Source organism: Glycine max, chromosome 14 (assembly GCF_000004515.6).
Source record: "Glycine max cultivar Williams 82 chromosome 14, Glycine_max_v4.0, whole genome shotgun sequence".
Classification (NCBI taxonomy): domain Eukaryota; kingdom Viridiplantae; phylum Streptophyta; class Magnoliopsida; order Fabales; family Fabaceae; genus Glycine; species Glycine max.
The window spans coordinates 2823658-2837996 of record NC_038250.2 but is presented as its reverse complement, the minus strand read 5'-3'; the positions used below and the strand labels follow the sequence as shown (position 1 = coordinate 2837996).

Here is a 14339-nt window from a genome sequence, read left to right as displayed (position 1 = left end):
AGGTTTGACATGGCAGTTTAACTTACAATTAATGTATAGTTGTTTTAATATTTCTTGTTTCGGTTACCGATGAAACAAGCTATGAAAAAAGCGTTATTAGTTATGATTTGTTATGACAATGTTCCAATATTATGATGCTAAGAAACTAGTCTGTCACAACTCACCAAATCTAGCCACCACAAAATAGCAATATATAAAAAGACTTTGTGTCAATAGCTTCATTTGTGATTCTGATTTGCTAATAACTATTATCATTCCTTGCATTCGAGCTAGCTACTGTATTTCGTCCTTAAATAATTGATTATTATCTTGATCAATAACATCCATCATGGGGACAAACGAGACCCTATTGAGCATAAACAGAACAATTTTCATTAATGCTACGTTCGACAACTATAATTCAGACCCAGACAGAAAATTTATTTACTATAATGTTTCCATTGATATGCCATCCAAGATAGTATCCGATGGCATATGGGGTAACAAAAATTATGGCGCTTTACTCTCAAGATCCACAATGCCAGTGTTAGAGCTTCAAATTCTCACCATTTTTGTCATCACGTCAAATTCTCACCATTTTTGTCATCACGCAATGCTTTCATTTTGTGCTTAGGCGCCTTGGCTTCCCTTATTTCGTTTCACAAATATATATATATATATATATATATATATATGCTTTCTCCCTTCTCTCTTTGTTACTGCATGCAGGTCTCATACAAGAACATGACATATTGCACATCATGTTAATTACACACAAAAACACTATTTTCTAATAGCATATGTCCACCAACATCTCTCATTTTTTTTATATTTATTTCTTTCCAACACATCATAAATCTTATTATATCTATATTTTTCTGTCTCTGTAGGTGTCTCATATAATATACTATGGGTGTCCACGCGAAACAATTTTCATATAGATATAGGATTAAACTTAAAATTAGATAAAAAGTTGGGGTAGCATAACAATTTTAAGATAAATATTTATTTAATTAGATAAAATTCTGAGGTGAAACTTCAATTCATTGTTCGTGTTTACCGAAATAAAATTATTTGTAACCAAGTATGAAATATATATGATAATTAATTTCCAAATGAATTGGTGCATATGCAGGCAGGGTTTGTTCTAGGCCCTTCTCTGAAGATAGAAGCATTGGCCAAATTCAAAGTGATGCTGTTCCCTTACGGGAGTGAAGACGTATTGAACCTAGTAACAGGGATTGGATACTTATTCTTCCTGTTCCTAAATGGGGTGACTATGGATTTCAGCATGATAACAAAAACTGGGAAGAAAGCTTGGACAATAGCTCTTTCGTCCCTTATGATTCCCACTTTCATTGGTCTCTTTGTATGCTACAGTTTCATGGGGTACTTACAACAATCCCTAGGAGAGTTCGATGGAGGAAAACTTCCGGTGATAGTAGTGGGCCACAGTGGTGTTTCCTTCCCCGTGGTAGCTTCTCTACTCTCTGATCTTGAGATATTGAACTCTGAACTTGGACGCTTAGCACTCTCATCAGCATTTTCCATGGATGTGATAAGCGAAGTTATGAGGGGATTTGGCACTGCTGTTGTGAGTAGCCTTAAACTCGATTCTCACGATAAAGGTGAAGGAAAGGGACCTAAACTTGCACTCATCACTTCCATAAACTATGTTGCTTTCATGACACTTACGATTGTGATTGCACGCCCGGCAATGAGGTGGGTTGTGAGGAATACCCCAGAAGGAAGATCTGTGAAGAAAACACACACATCAATGGTGATTCTCATGGCCATATTGGTAGGGTTGTTTGGAGTTGTGGCTAACCAGACAGTGTTAGGTGGGGTTTTACTCGTTGGTCTTCTTGTGCCAGAAGGTCCTCCATTGGGCTCTGAATTGGTGAAGCAGCTTGAGATGTTCAACACATGGTTCCTTGTTCCAATCTTTGTCACGTGTTGTGCCATGAAGGTCGATGTTTCCACGCCTATTAGTTCCGAGTTGGTTCTAGTTGTGGTTACCATTGTTGTTGTTGTGCATTTGGTTAAGATGCTTATAACTGTTGGGATTTGCCGCTATTGCAACATGCCCAAAACGGATGGTTTCTGCCTCGCTCTCTTGTTGAGCTGCAAAGGTGTCGTCGACTTTGTCAACGACGTCTTTCTCTTTGATTCATTTGTACGTAATCTCACTTCACTCTCTTTTTATTCTCAACTATTTTCCTTAATTAGAAAATAATGCACTTATCTTATATATTTGTACAATCATTATTATACCATAATTAATACTCATTAAATTAGGTTTCTTAGATTTTAGTCACATGAAAATTTATTGTATGGTTCAACATTATATATAATCCTAACCAATGATCAGTGATAACGATTGCTAGATCTCGACCAAGCATAACACATTTTCAAATTATGTGTTATGTGGAAATTGGCGAAGACCATGTATTCTTGAATTGTACAAGTAATTTGTTCTTTCTTAAGACTAATATAGATGACTAAAAATAAATGAGACATTAAAAATAGGTAAACAAAACATATTTAACCAGCTATAAAAGTTATCTAATTTTAGTTCTAATGCAATGCAGTTAATGAGCAATGAAACTATCTCCATGATGGCTATATCAGTGCTTGTGTTGGGAAGCATTGCACGCATTGGGGTGAAATCCTTATACGACCCTGCAAGGAAATACGCAGGGTATCAGAAAAGGAACATACTGAACTTGAAACCCAATTCAGAGCTTCGGGTTGTTGCATGCATCCACAAACCAAGCCACATAAATTCCGTAAAAAATGTTCTTGACATTTGTTGCCCCACAACAGCCAACCCCTTAGTGGTTCACGTCTTGCATCTGATTGAGTTAGTTGGTAGATCCTCTCCCATCTTCATCTCACACCGTCTCCAAGAAAGGCTTAGCTCAGGCCACAACTACTCTGAAGATATCATTGTAACATTCGACCTCTTTGAACATGACAATGCTGGCACTGCATCAGTTAGCACCTACACAGCCGTTTCTCCACTACGTTTCATGCATGATGATATTTGTTACCTTGCATTGGACAAACTCGCTTCCATCATCTTACTTCCATTTCACATAAGATGGGGTGAGGATGGTGGTGTTGAATCAACTGATGAAAACATGAGAACTCTCAACTCTAAGGTCCTTGAAAGAGCACCATGCTCCGTGGGGATTCTCGTGAACCGAAGCTCTTCTTCTTCTACTCATCAAAGCCCTTTAATGAAGCAAATAGCAATGATCTTTTTGGGGGGTGCAGATGATAGAGAGGCACTGTGCTTGGCTAGGAGGACCATCAAAGATTATGATTGTAACTTGGTTGTGTACCACTTGGTTTCTAGCCAAAGTGAGGCAAATTGGAACCTCATGCTCGATGATGAGGTGCTGAAGAGTGTTAAGGGCTATTATGGTACCATTGAGAATGTGTCATACGAAAAGGTTTCTATTGAGCAACCTTCTGAGACCACTGCTTTTGTGTCGGATATTGCAAATCGGCATGATTTTTTCATAGTTGGGAGACGTAATGGGATCAAATCGCCACAGACAGCAGCACTTGAAAGTTGGACAGAGTTTTCTGAGTTGGGTGTGATTGGAGATTTGCTTGCTTCCTCTGATACCAATACTAATGCTTCAATTCTAGTTGTGCAGCAACAACAAATGCCCAAGTCGTCATGACCAAAGAGATACATACATATACACTGTAACCAGAAAGTTAATTACTGATTGTTTTCATAGACAAAAAGATTTGAATGTTGTAGCTCAATTTTGTAAATATCAGCAAAAGTAAATTTCCATACAACACTTCTGTAAATTTCTTCTGATCTCAGTGAGTCCTTTCATGTAACACTTTTTAATAGTGATTGATTGGTTTTAAAGGATTAGAATTATTGGGACTTAAATATGTTTTTATCTATGTAAATTAGTGTTTTTATATTTTTTTTATCTTTTATAAATTTATTTTTTTAAATTTTAGTATCCATAAGTTTAATTTTGGTCGTTGTAATTTTTTAATTTAGTATTAGTGAATATTATACAATTTTGGTTCTCATTGAAGGTTTATATATACTATAACTCTCGTTTATATATCTATTTCGTTTGGGCCGCATCACTTGTTATATACATCATATGTTATTGCAATATCAACAAAAACTATTAAATTAAGATTATTAAATTATTTATTTGATTCCTATAGTTGTACGATTCTTATTTTTTTGGTTCATATAGTTTAAAAGTGATTTTTTAGTTTCTATAGTTTATAATTTAATTCTCTTTTCGTTCTTATAGTTTTAAAAACTATTTTTTTAGTTCTTATAATTTATATTTTAATTCTTTTTTAGTCCCTATAATTTGAAAGTGATCTTTTTAATTCTTATATGAACACAAAAGCTTAAGCACAAGAGGACAATAACGACATTAACATTAGAAAAGGAATTCACAAATGAGGAGGTGCCAAAAGAAGCAAAGCCCAAACGAAGGATCAAGAAGTTCACCCACCTGAATGATTTCGTATGAGGATAGCCCAAAGAATTTGGAATTGCCAGCTCATCTTCAAATTTTCCACAAATCTTCCTGCTTGATGCTGTCTACTTGAGGAGGCAGTCATAACAAATTTGTTATTGTAATATTTCTAAGATTATTCCATTTTTAGAAGATTATTTCATTCCTAGGATTGTATAAATACCGGTAAATAACAAGAGCAGAATCAATGAAAAAGCTGGAATTTCCCTAACTCTGTTCCTTCTTTTCTGGAGGTGCGGGTCCTCCTAAGCGAGTGTGTTCCTAACACTTTACCATCACTAATATTATCAATTACAATCAACTATAAAAATATTAATAAATAATTCGTAATGTAATAAAAAATAATTTATAGTTAATTATTTTTATATTTTTGTAATAATGACTAAAAAGTAATTAAAATATAAATTATAGAGACTAAAGATATCACTTTTAAATTGTAGAAACTAAAAAAAATTTAAAAATACAAACTATAAAGACTATTTTTTTTTAAATTACAAGATAATTAAAATATAAACTATAAAAACGATTAAAAAATAATTTTCAAACTATGAGAGAAAATTTCTCATATATGAGAGAAAATTTCTAAATGAGCATAATTTTGGTAAGAGAATAAATTAGAGTAACGAAATAGAGACTTTAGATTTCATTAATTATATGTTATCGACAAATGGGATTATGGTTCTATACTGTATATGGTAAAGTGATCTTTTTACTGTTGTCAATCGGAACGTGACTCCAGAATTCAAGCATATCATGACTTATCATTTTGCACTCACACCTTCCTATCAGAGGAATTCATGCTGGCACAGACATGCTATATTTAGTGTCCTATTAAAAGAAAATTGAAGTTGGAAAAAAAAAGCTGGCAATATTATTCAAATGAAGAAAAAAAAACACGTTCCAATCTCTTCCATGAATGTGAATATAACATTAACGATAAGCTGATATAGATCAACCGTATAACCACCACCTTGTGGTTTAGGCGTGGCAAGGCAGTTTGACTTGCAATGTATATTTGTATTTCTTGTTTCGGTTAATTAATTATCTGAAACAAGCTATGAAAAAACCGTTATATATTAGTTATGACAGTGTTCCAAAGTTATGATGCTGAGAAACTAGTCTGTCACAACTCACACCAAATGATGTGGCCACCACAAATGAGCAATATATAAAAAAGACTTAGTGTCAATAGCTTCATTTGTGATTTTGATTTGATAATAACGATTATCGTTCATTCCATTCTAGCTAGCTACTGTATTTCGTTCTTGAATAATCTTGAAACATCCATCATAATGGGGACAAACGATACCCTATTCAGCATAAACAAAACAATTTACAATAAAGTTGTGTTTGACGACTACAATTCAGACCCAGACGGAAGATTCCTTTTCTATAATATTACCATTGACATGCCATCCAAGATAGTATCCGATGGCATATGGGGTAACAGAGATTATGGTGCTTTAATTTCAAGAGCCACAATGCCACTGTTGGAGACCCAAATTCTCTGCATTTTCGTCATCACGCAATGCTTTCATTTGGTGCTTAGGCGCCTAGGCTTCCCTTATTTCGTTTCACAAATGATGGTATGTATATATGCTTTGTCTCTTCTCCTCTCTTCGTTACTGCATGCAGGTCTCATACAAGAACATGTTAATTACATAGAAAAACACTATTTTCTAATAGCCTTTCATGTTTGCGTATGTGTTTAGGTAGCGGCGCTTCCATGTTTTTATTTTATATGTTCTCTTGTATTAATTTGTTTGGCCAAACTTTGACACTTTTGTGTCATTTGGTCTTTATTAATACGTTTCTTTAGCCAATAAGAAGATAAAAAGTTGGGGTAGCATATATAGCAAGTTCAAGATAAATATTTATTTGTTAGGTAGATGATTGAGGTGAAACTTCAATTCGTTGTACGTGTTAATAGAAATGAAATAATTTGTAGCCAAACATGCAATAAAAATGTTAATTTCCAAATGAATTGGTGCATGCAGGCTGGGTTTGTTCTAGGCCCTTCTCTGAAGATAGAGGCATTGAGAAAATTCAAAATGATGTTGTTCCCCTACGGGAGTGAAGACGTGTTGAACCTAGTATCAGGGTTTGGGTACGCATTATTCCTCTTCCTGAACGGGGTGAAGATGGATTTCAGCATGATAACCAGAACAGGGAAGAAAGCTTGGACAATAGCTCTTTCGTCCCTTATGATTCCCACTTTCATTGGTCTCTTTGTATGCTACAGTTTCATGGGGCAGGCGCAAAAAGCCCTTGGAGAGTTCGATGGAGGAAAGCTACCCGTGATAGTAATAGGGCACAGTGGTTGTTCCTTCCCTGTGGTAGCTTCTCTACTCTCTGATCTTGAGATATTGAACTCTGAACTTGGTCGCTTAGCACTATCAGCAGCACTTGTGATGGATGTGATAAGCCAAGTTGTGAGAGGACTAGGCACTGCTGTTGTGAGCAGCCTTAGACTCGATTCTCATGACCATGCCCCAGGCAAGGGACCTAAACTTGCAACCTACACAGCCATAAAATTCTTCATTTTTATAGCATTAACAATTGTGATCGCACGCCCCGCAATGAGGTGGATTGTGAGGAACACACCAGAAGGAAGACCTGTGAAGAAAGCATACATGTACATTGTGTTCCTCATGACCCTTTGCGCAGGGTTGCTTGGAGTGTGGGCTAACCAGACTGTGTTAGGTGGGATGTTACTCTTTGGTCTTCTTGTGCCAGAAGGTCCTCCATTGGGCTCCCAATTGGTCAAGCAGTTTGAGATGATCAACTCATGGTTCCTTTTGCCAATCTTTGTCACATGTTGTGCCATGAAGGTCGATATTTCCACGCTTAAGAGTGGCACGTTGGTTCTCGTTGTGGTCTCAATAATTGTTTGTGTGCATTTGGTTAAGATGCTTCTAACTGTTGGAATTTGCCGGTATTGCAACATGCCCAAAACGGATGGTTTGTGCCTCGCTCTCATGTTGAGTTGCAAAGGTGTCGTCGACTACGTCACCAGCATCTTTCTATTTGATTCAATGGTACCACACAATTTATAAGAGTAACTTGATTTCTTTTCATATATATATATATATATCACAAAAATATTATATTAACTTGTTCTTTTTCAAAACACTTAGTTGAATTCTTATATGGTAATATCCCTTAAATTAGGTTTCTTAGATTTACTCAAAGAAAAATTACTGTACTATATATATAGTCCAAGATCATATGATCTTAATTAATATTGATTAGCATAATCAGAGAATGAGATTGGTCGAGATTACATGATATCAAATCATTTGGTCCAACTAATCTTCATATAACACATGATCTTGTACAATAATTGTTTCCTTTTTTATGACTAATATTGATGACTAAAAATAAAAAGAGAGATATAGATTAAAAATAAGTAAAGACTTGTTTAACCTAACTATAAAACTAGCTAGCTAGTAATCTAACTTTGGTCCTCATGCAATGCAGTTAATGAGCAATGAAACAGTCTCCATGACGGCTATATCAGTGCTTGTGTTGGGAAGCATTGCACGCATTGGGGTGAAATCTCTATACAACCCAGCAAGGAAGTACGCAGGGTATCAGAAAAGGAACATACTGAGCTTGAAACCCAATTCAGAGCTTCGGGTGGTTGCATGCATCCAGAAACCAAGCCACATAAATTCCGTAAAAAACGCTCTTGAAATTTGGTGCCCCACAATAACAAACCCCTTGGTGGTTCACGTCTTGCATTTGATGGAGTTAGTTGGCAGATCCTCTCCCATCTTCATCTCACACCGTCTCCAAGAAAGGGTTAGCCACCCAAGCCACATTAACTACTCCGAAGATGTCATTGTGGCATTCGACCTCTTTGAACATGACAATGCTGGCACTACATCAGTCAGCACCTACACGGCCATATCTCCACCACGTTTCATGCATGATGATATTTGTTACCTTGCATTGGACAAACTCGCTTCCATCATCTTACTTCCATTTCACATAAGATGGGGCGAGGATGGTGGTATTGAATCAACTGATGTAAACATGAGAGCTCTCAACTCTAAGGTACTTGAGAGAGCACCATGCTCCGTGGGGATTCTCGTGAATAGAGGGTCTTCTTCTTCTTCAATGAAGCAAATAGCAGTGATCTTTCTAGGGGGTTCAGATGATAGAGAGGCACTATGCTTGGCTAAGAGGGCCATCAAAGATTGCGATTGTAACTTGGTTGTGTACCACTTGGTTTCTAGCCAAAATGAGGTGGCAAACTGGGACCTCATGCTGGATGATGAGGTGCTTAAAAGTGTTAGGGGGTATTATGGTACCATCGAGAATGTGTCATACGAAAAGGTTGCTATTGAGGAACCTTCTCAGACCAGTGCTTTTGTGTCTGATATTGCAAATCAGCATGATTTTTTCATAGTTGGGAGACGTAATGGGATCAAATCGCCTCAGACAGCAGCACTTGAGAGTTGGACAGAGTTTTCTGAGTTGGGTGTGATTGGAGATTTGCTTGCTTCCTCTGATACCAATACTAATGCTTCAATTCTAGTTGTGCAACAACAACAAATGCCCAAGTCGTTGTGACCAGAGCCATTCATACAAGTTTTATTGAAATATCGAAAAGGAATTGGATTAAAAAGTTTTAGTAGAGGATGGCATGCCAAAATAAAACTTATCGTTTGTCAACTTTGAACTTCTCTTTTGCAAATACGCATGAAACCCATAACAACAGAAGTCCATTACATCATCATTAAGATAAAATGGAAACCCATAACTACAAAACAAGAAAAATTAAAGCATATCCATTTAGTGCCCTAATAAAAGAAATTTGAAATTTGAAAAAAAAAAAAACAATCTGATAGAAGTATTATTCATATTAATGAAAAAGTCTCAATTAATCACAGTGACACACAGCCAACAACTGCAATGCACCGTCAATGCCTATAACAAAGAAACATATAAGATGGGTTAAATGATTAAGAGAAAAGAAAAGAGAAAAAATATAGTTTTTGTGGGGGTGCACATATAGGATTTCACTAACTATTGTCTCTATGTGAATCTCTTGAACTAAAACGCTACTTATAATTATTATCAATTTTGTGTTATATAATTATTAAATAGTATATACAACATAGAAAGACAACTAATTAGTGTTTTCCCCTATATTTAGTGCCCTAATAAAAGAAAGTTGAAATTTGAAAGGAAAAAAATGGCATGTTAGTAATATTATTCATATCAATGAAAAAGTCTCAATTAATCACAGTGACACACAACCAATAACAATTGTGATGCACCATCAATACGTATAACAGAGATATAAGATGAGTTAAATAATTAAGAGGAAAAACAACATAATTTTTGTGGGGATGCACATATAGGATTTCACTAACTATTGTCTCTATGTGAATCTCTTGAACTAAAACTTCCTTATAGTAAAATATAGTTTTTGTGGGGTTCACATATATAATGTAGAATGCCACTCAGCATTTGTCTATATGTCAGGCTCTTTGCCTTAAAACATGAGTATCATTGGTAAGTTTCATTTGTCCAACCACCAAAGTTTTTCGAGAAACCGGCATATAGAGAGTTTTTAAACCTAAAACCTGACATGCACAAGAATGAATGAGCACTTTTGTTGAAACCGATGTAACAAATTCATGGAACTGAAGTGGTTGTTGTTCGAAAACTGTCTTCATGTGAAGGTCTTGACAAAAAAAATGTGAACTTCACAACTAAGCTTTGCCAAACCGTCAAGTAGCTCCCAAGGAAACCGAAGTGGTTGTTCGAAAACTGATAGCAACGCTGCAGATAAGCACGTGCCTCATTCCATTGCAGACATTGGTCCCACGCGTCACTCCACACGCACTCACACGAGGCCTGCATATTTGAACGATTATGCTTAATATCGTTAGCATTGTCTGGCACTAGGGAACAACATCTTTTCCGTTATAACAGAATGGGATATTTTCCCTTATCTCTTTCATAATCCTCATGCATAAATATGATAACGCATGAATGAAATAAACACGAATATACTTTGCCTTCATTCGTTTCGTTAGTCTCTTAGCCTAGATATAGCGGTTCCTATCATTTTGGTCCGACCTGCCCCGCCACCAGCGTCCGCCATGCCTGAACATCATACCCGCCAGACCACCCTCGAACGCTTGGAGGATGCCGTCGCCAAGCTTACGCAAGCTCAGGCCACCCTCACCCACGAACACGCTTCCCTGGCCCAAACACAGTCTTCCATGAACCAGAAAATGGACTCCATGCTTGAACATCTCGCCACCCTTTCCATTCAGCCAGCGTCCCCACACTCCAACCCCATCCCCACCCATCCACTGCCACCCCATTTGTATAAGCCACATATGAAACTCGATGTGCCACGTTTTGATGGCCAGGATCCTCTTGGCTGGATCTTTTAAATAAGTCAGTTCTTTGACTATCAGGGTCTGCCAGATCATGAACGCATCACGGTGACATCCTTCTACATGGATGGCCCCGCGTTGTCATGGTATCAGTGGATGACCCGTAATGGGTTCATCACTTCTTGGCCCGCACTTTTACAAGCTCTAAAGTCACGTTTCGCGCCCACCTTTTATGACAATCCTCAAGGGGCCCTCTTCAAGCTTCAGTAGCGTGGTTCAGTGAATGAATATCTCACTGAGTTCGAACGTTTGGCCAATAGGATCATCGGTCTTTCCCCCATGGCGTTTCTCAGTTGCTTCATTTTAGGCTTGTACCCCGATCTCCGCAGGGAAGTGCAGGCACTTCAACCAATGTCCATCCCATAGGCGGTAGCTCTCGTGAAGCTGCAAGAAGAAAAGCTTCAGGACCGCCATCGTCATCCTCGCACGAGCACCACAAATTTCCCGCCAATGTCCACTCCGGCGAGTTCTACTTCTCCTTCTCCGCTTATCTCCACTACTCATTCCCCGCCATCTTGCGTTCCCCTGAAATGCCTCTCACTTGAAGAATTGGCTCTCCGTCGAGACAAAGGCTTGTGTTATCACTGCGAGGAGAAATGGAGTGTCGGTCACCGTTGTCGTCCTCGTCTTCATCTCCTCAATGCAGATGATGATGACGACGAATTTCCCGAGTCTCCCCCGCCATTAGCTCTTCCCTCCCCGGACCCCGTTACTTCCCCGTCACCATTCACGGGTCCTCAGATCAGTCTCAACGCCTTGGCTGGTATGCCCGCGTCGGAAGCTTTTCGTATTTACGGTTTAGTCGTGCACCATCAGGTGATCATACTCGTCGATGGCGGAAGCACTCACAATTTTATCCAGGCCCGCCTTGCTGCTTTCTTGCACCTTCCCCAGGTCTCCGAGCCGATGATGAGGGTGATGATTGGAAACGGCAACACCATTGATTGCGACAAGAAGTGCCCTCAGGTACCAATTATTATACAGAGATATCACTTTTTTGTTGATTTGTGGGGGTGCACATATAGGATTTCACTAACTATTGTCTCTATGTGAATCTCTTGAACTAAAACGCTACTTATAATTATTATCAATTTTGTGTTATATAATCATTAAATACTATATACAAAATAGAAAGACAACTAATTAGTGTTTTCCCCTATATTTAGTGCCCTAATAAAAGAAAGTTGAAATTTGAAAGGAAAAAAATGGCCTATTAGTAATATTATTCATATCAATGAAAAAGTCTCAATTAATCACAGTGACACACAGCCAATAACAATTGTAATGCACCATCAATACGTATAACATAGATATAAGATGAGTTAAATAATTAAGAGAAAAAAAACATAATTTTTGCAGGGGTGCAGAGATAGGATTTCACTAACTATTATCTCTATGTGAATCTCTTGAACTAAAACTTCCTTATAGTAAAATATAGTTTTTGTGGGGTTCACATATATAATGTAGAATGCCACTGAGCATTAGTCTATATGTGAGGCTCTTTGCCTTAAAACGTGAGTATCATTGGTAAGTTTCATTTGCCCAACCACCAAAGTTTTTCGAGAAACCGGCATATAGAGAGCTTTTAAACCTAAAACCCGACATGCACGAGAATGAATGAGCATTTTTGTTGAAATCGATGTAACAAATTCATGGAACTGAAGTGGTTGTTGTTTGAAAAAATGTGAACTTTACAGCTAAGCTTTGCCAAACCGTCAAGTAGCTCCCGAGGAAACCGAAGTGGTTGTTCGAAAACTTTACCTAAAACGTGATGTGAGTGAGCTAGCATCATATAGTAACTGTTAAGATTTGCCAACCACATGTAACAAATTCAAAATGATTCCCTCCTTTGCATATAGACGTTTTATTATGTAAGAACTCAATTTATCAGTAAATGTAATAAATACTTGTTCAGTAATTGTATGGTAGGAAAAAAAAACATCAAAGGCCCGATGGCCGTGCCTATGGCACCGTGATGCGTTCATGATCAAGCAGACCCTGATAGTCAAAGAACTGACTTATTTAAAAGATCCAGCCAAGAGGATCCTGGCCATCAAAACGTGGCACATCGAGTTTCATATGTGGCTTATACAAATGGGGTGGCAGTGGATGGGTGGGGATGGGGTTGGAGTGTGGGGACGCTGGCTGAATGGAAAGGGTGGCGAGATGTTCGAGCATGGAGTCCATTTTTTGGTTCACGGAAGACTGTGCTTGGGCCAGGGAAGCGTGTTCGTGGGTGAGGGTGACCTGAGCTTGCGTAAGCTTGGCGACGGCATCCTCCAAGCGTTCGAGGGTGGTCTGGCGGGTATGATGTTCAGGCATGGCGAACGCTGGTGGCGGGGCAGGTCGGACCAAAATGATAGGAACCGCTATATCTAGGTTAAGAGACTAACGAAACGAATGAAGGCAAAGTATATTCGTGTTTATTTCATTCATGCGTTATCATATTTATGCATAAGGATTATGAAAGAGATAAGGGAAAATATCCCATTCTGTTATAACGGAAAAGATGTTGTTCCCTAGTGCCAGACAATGCTAACGATATTAAGCATAATCGTTCAAATATGCAGGCCTCGTGTGAGTGCGTGTGGAGTGACGCGTGGGACCAATGTCTGCAATGGAATGAGGCACGTGCTTATCTGCAGCGTTGCTATCAGTTTTCGAACAACCACTTCGGTTTCCTTGGGAGCTACTTGACGGTTTGGCAAAGCTTAGTTGTGAAGTTCACATTTTTTTTGTCAAGACCTTCACATGAAGACAGTTTTCGAACAACAACCACTTCAGTTCCATGAATTTGTTACATCGGTTTCAACAAAAGTGCTCATTCATTCTTGTGCATGTCAGGTTTTAGGTTTAAAAACTCTCTATATGCCGGTTTCTCGAAAAACTTTGGTGGTTGGACAAATGAAACTTACCAATGATACTCATGTTTTAAGGCAAAGAGCCTGACATATAGACAAATGCTGAGTGGCATTCTACATTATATATGTGAACCCCACAAAAACTATATTTTACTATAAGGAAGTTTTAGTTCAAGAGATTCACATAGAGACAATAGTTAGTGAAATCCTATATGTGCATCCCCACAAAAATTATGTTGTTTTTCCTCTTAATTATTTAACTCATCTTATATCTCTGTTATACGTATTGATGGTGCATCACAATTGTTATTGGTTGTGTGTCACTGTGATTAATTGAGACTTTTTCATTGATATGAATAATATTACTAACATGCCATTTTTTTCCTTTCAAATTTCAACTTTCTTTTATTAGGGCACTAAATATAGGGGAAAACACTAATTAGTTGTCTTTCTATGTTGTATATACTATTTAATAACTTCCTATAACACAAAATTGATAATAATTATAAGTAGCGTTTTAGTTCAAGAGAGACTCATAC

At 37.7% G+C, this 14339-nt stretch overlaps 2 protein-coding genes across 2 annotated transcripts; both read left to right on the top strand.

Annotated features, from left to right (window-relative positions):
• Positions 1-1108: 1108 nt before the first annotated feature.
• LOC100777645 (cation/H(+) antiporter 3) lies at positions 1109-3795 on the top strand. Its single transcript, XM_014766648.3, has 2 exons — positions 1109-2155; positions 2571-3795. The coding sequence occupies exons 1-2, from the start codon at positions 1109-1111 to the stop codon at positions 3672-3674; spliced, it is 2151 nt and encodes a 716-aa protein (XP_014622134.1). The 3' UTR covers positions 3675-3795.
• A 2014-nt stretch (positions 3796-5809) lies between these two features.
• Positions 5810-9095, top strand: LOC106795756 (cation/H(+) antiporter 4). The gene is made up of 3 exons (XM_014766647.2): positions 5810-6103; positions 6515-7555; positions 7998-9095. Exons 1-3 carry the CDS (start codon positions 5810-5812, stop codon positions 9093-9095), a joined length of 2433 nt encoding a protein of 810 aa, XP_014622133.1.
• The last annotated feature ends 5244 nt before the right edge of the window (positions 9096-14339 follow it).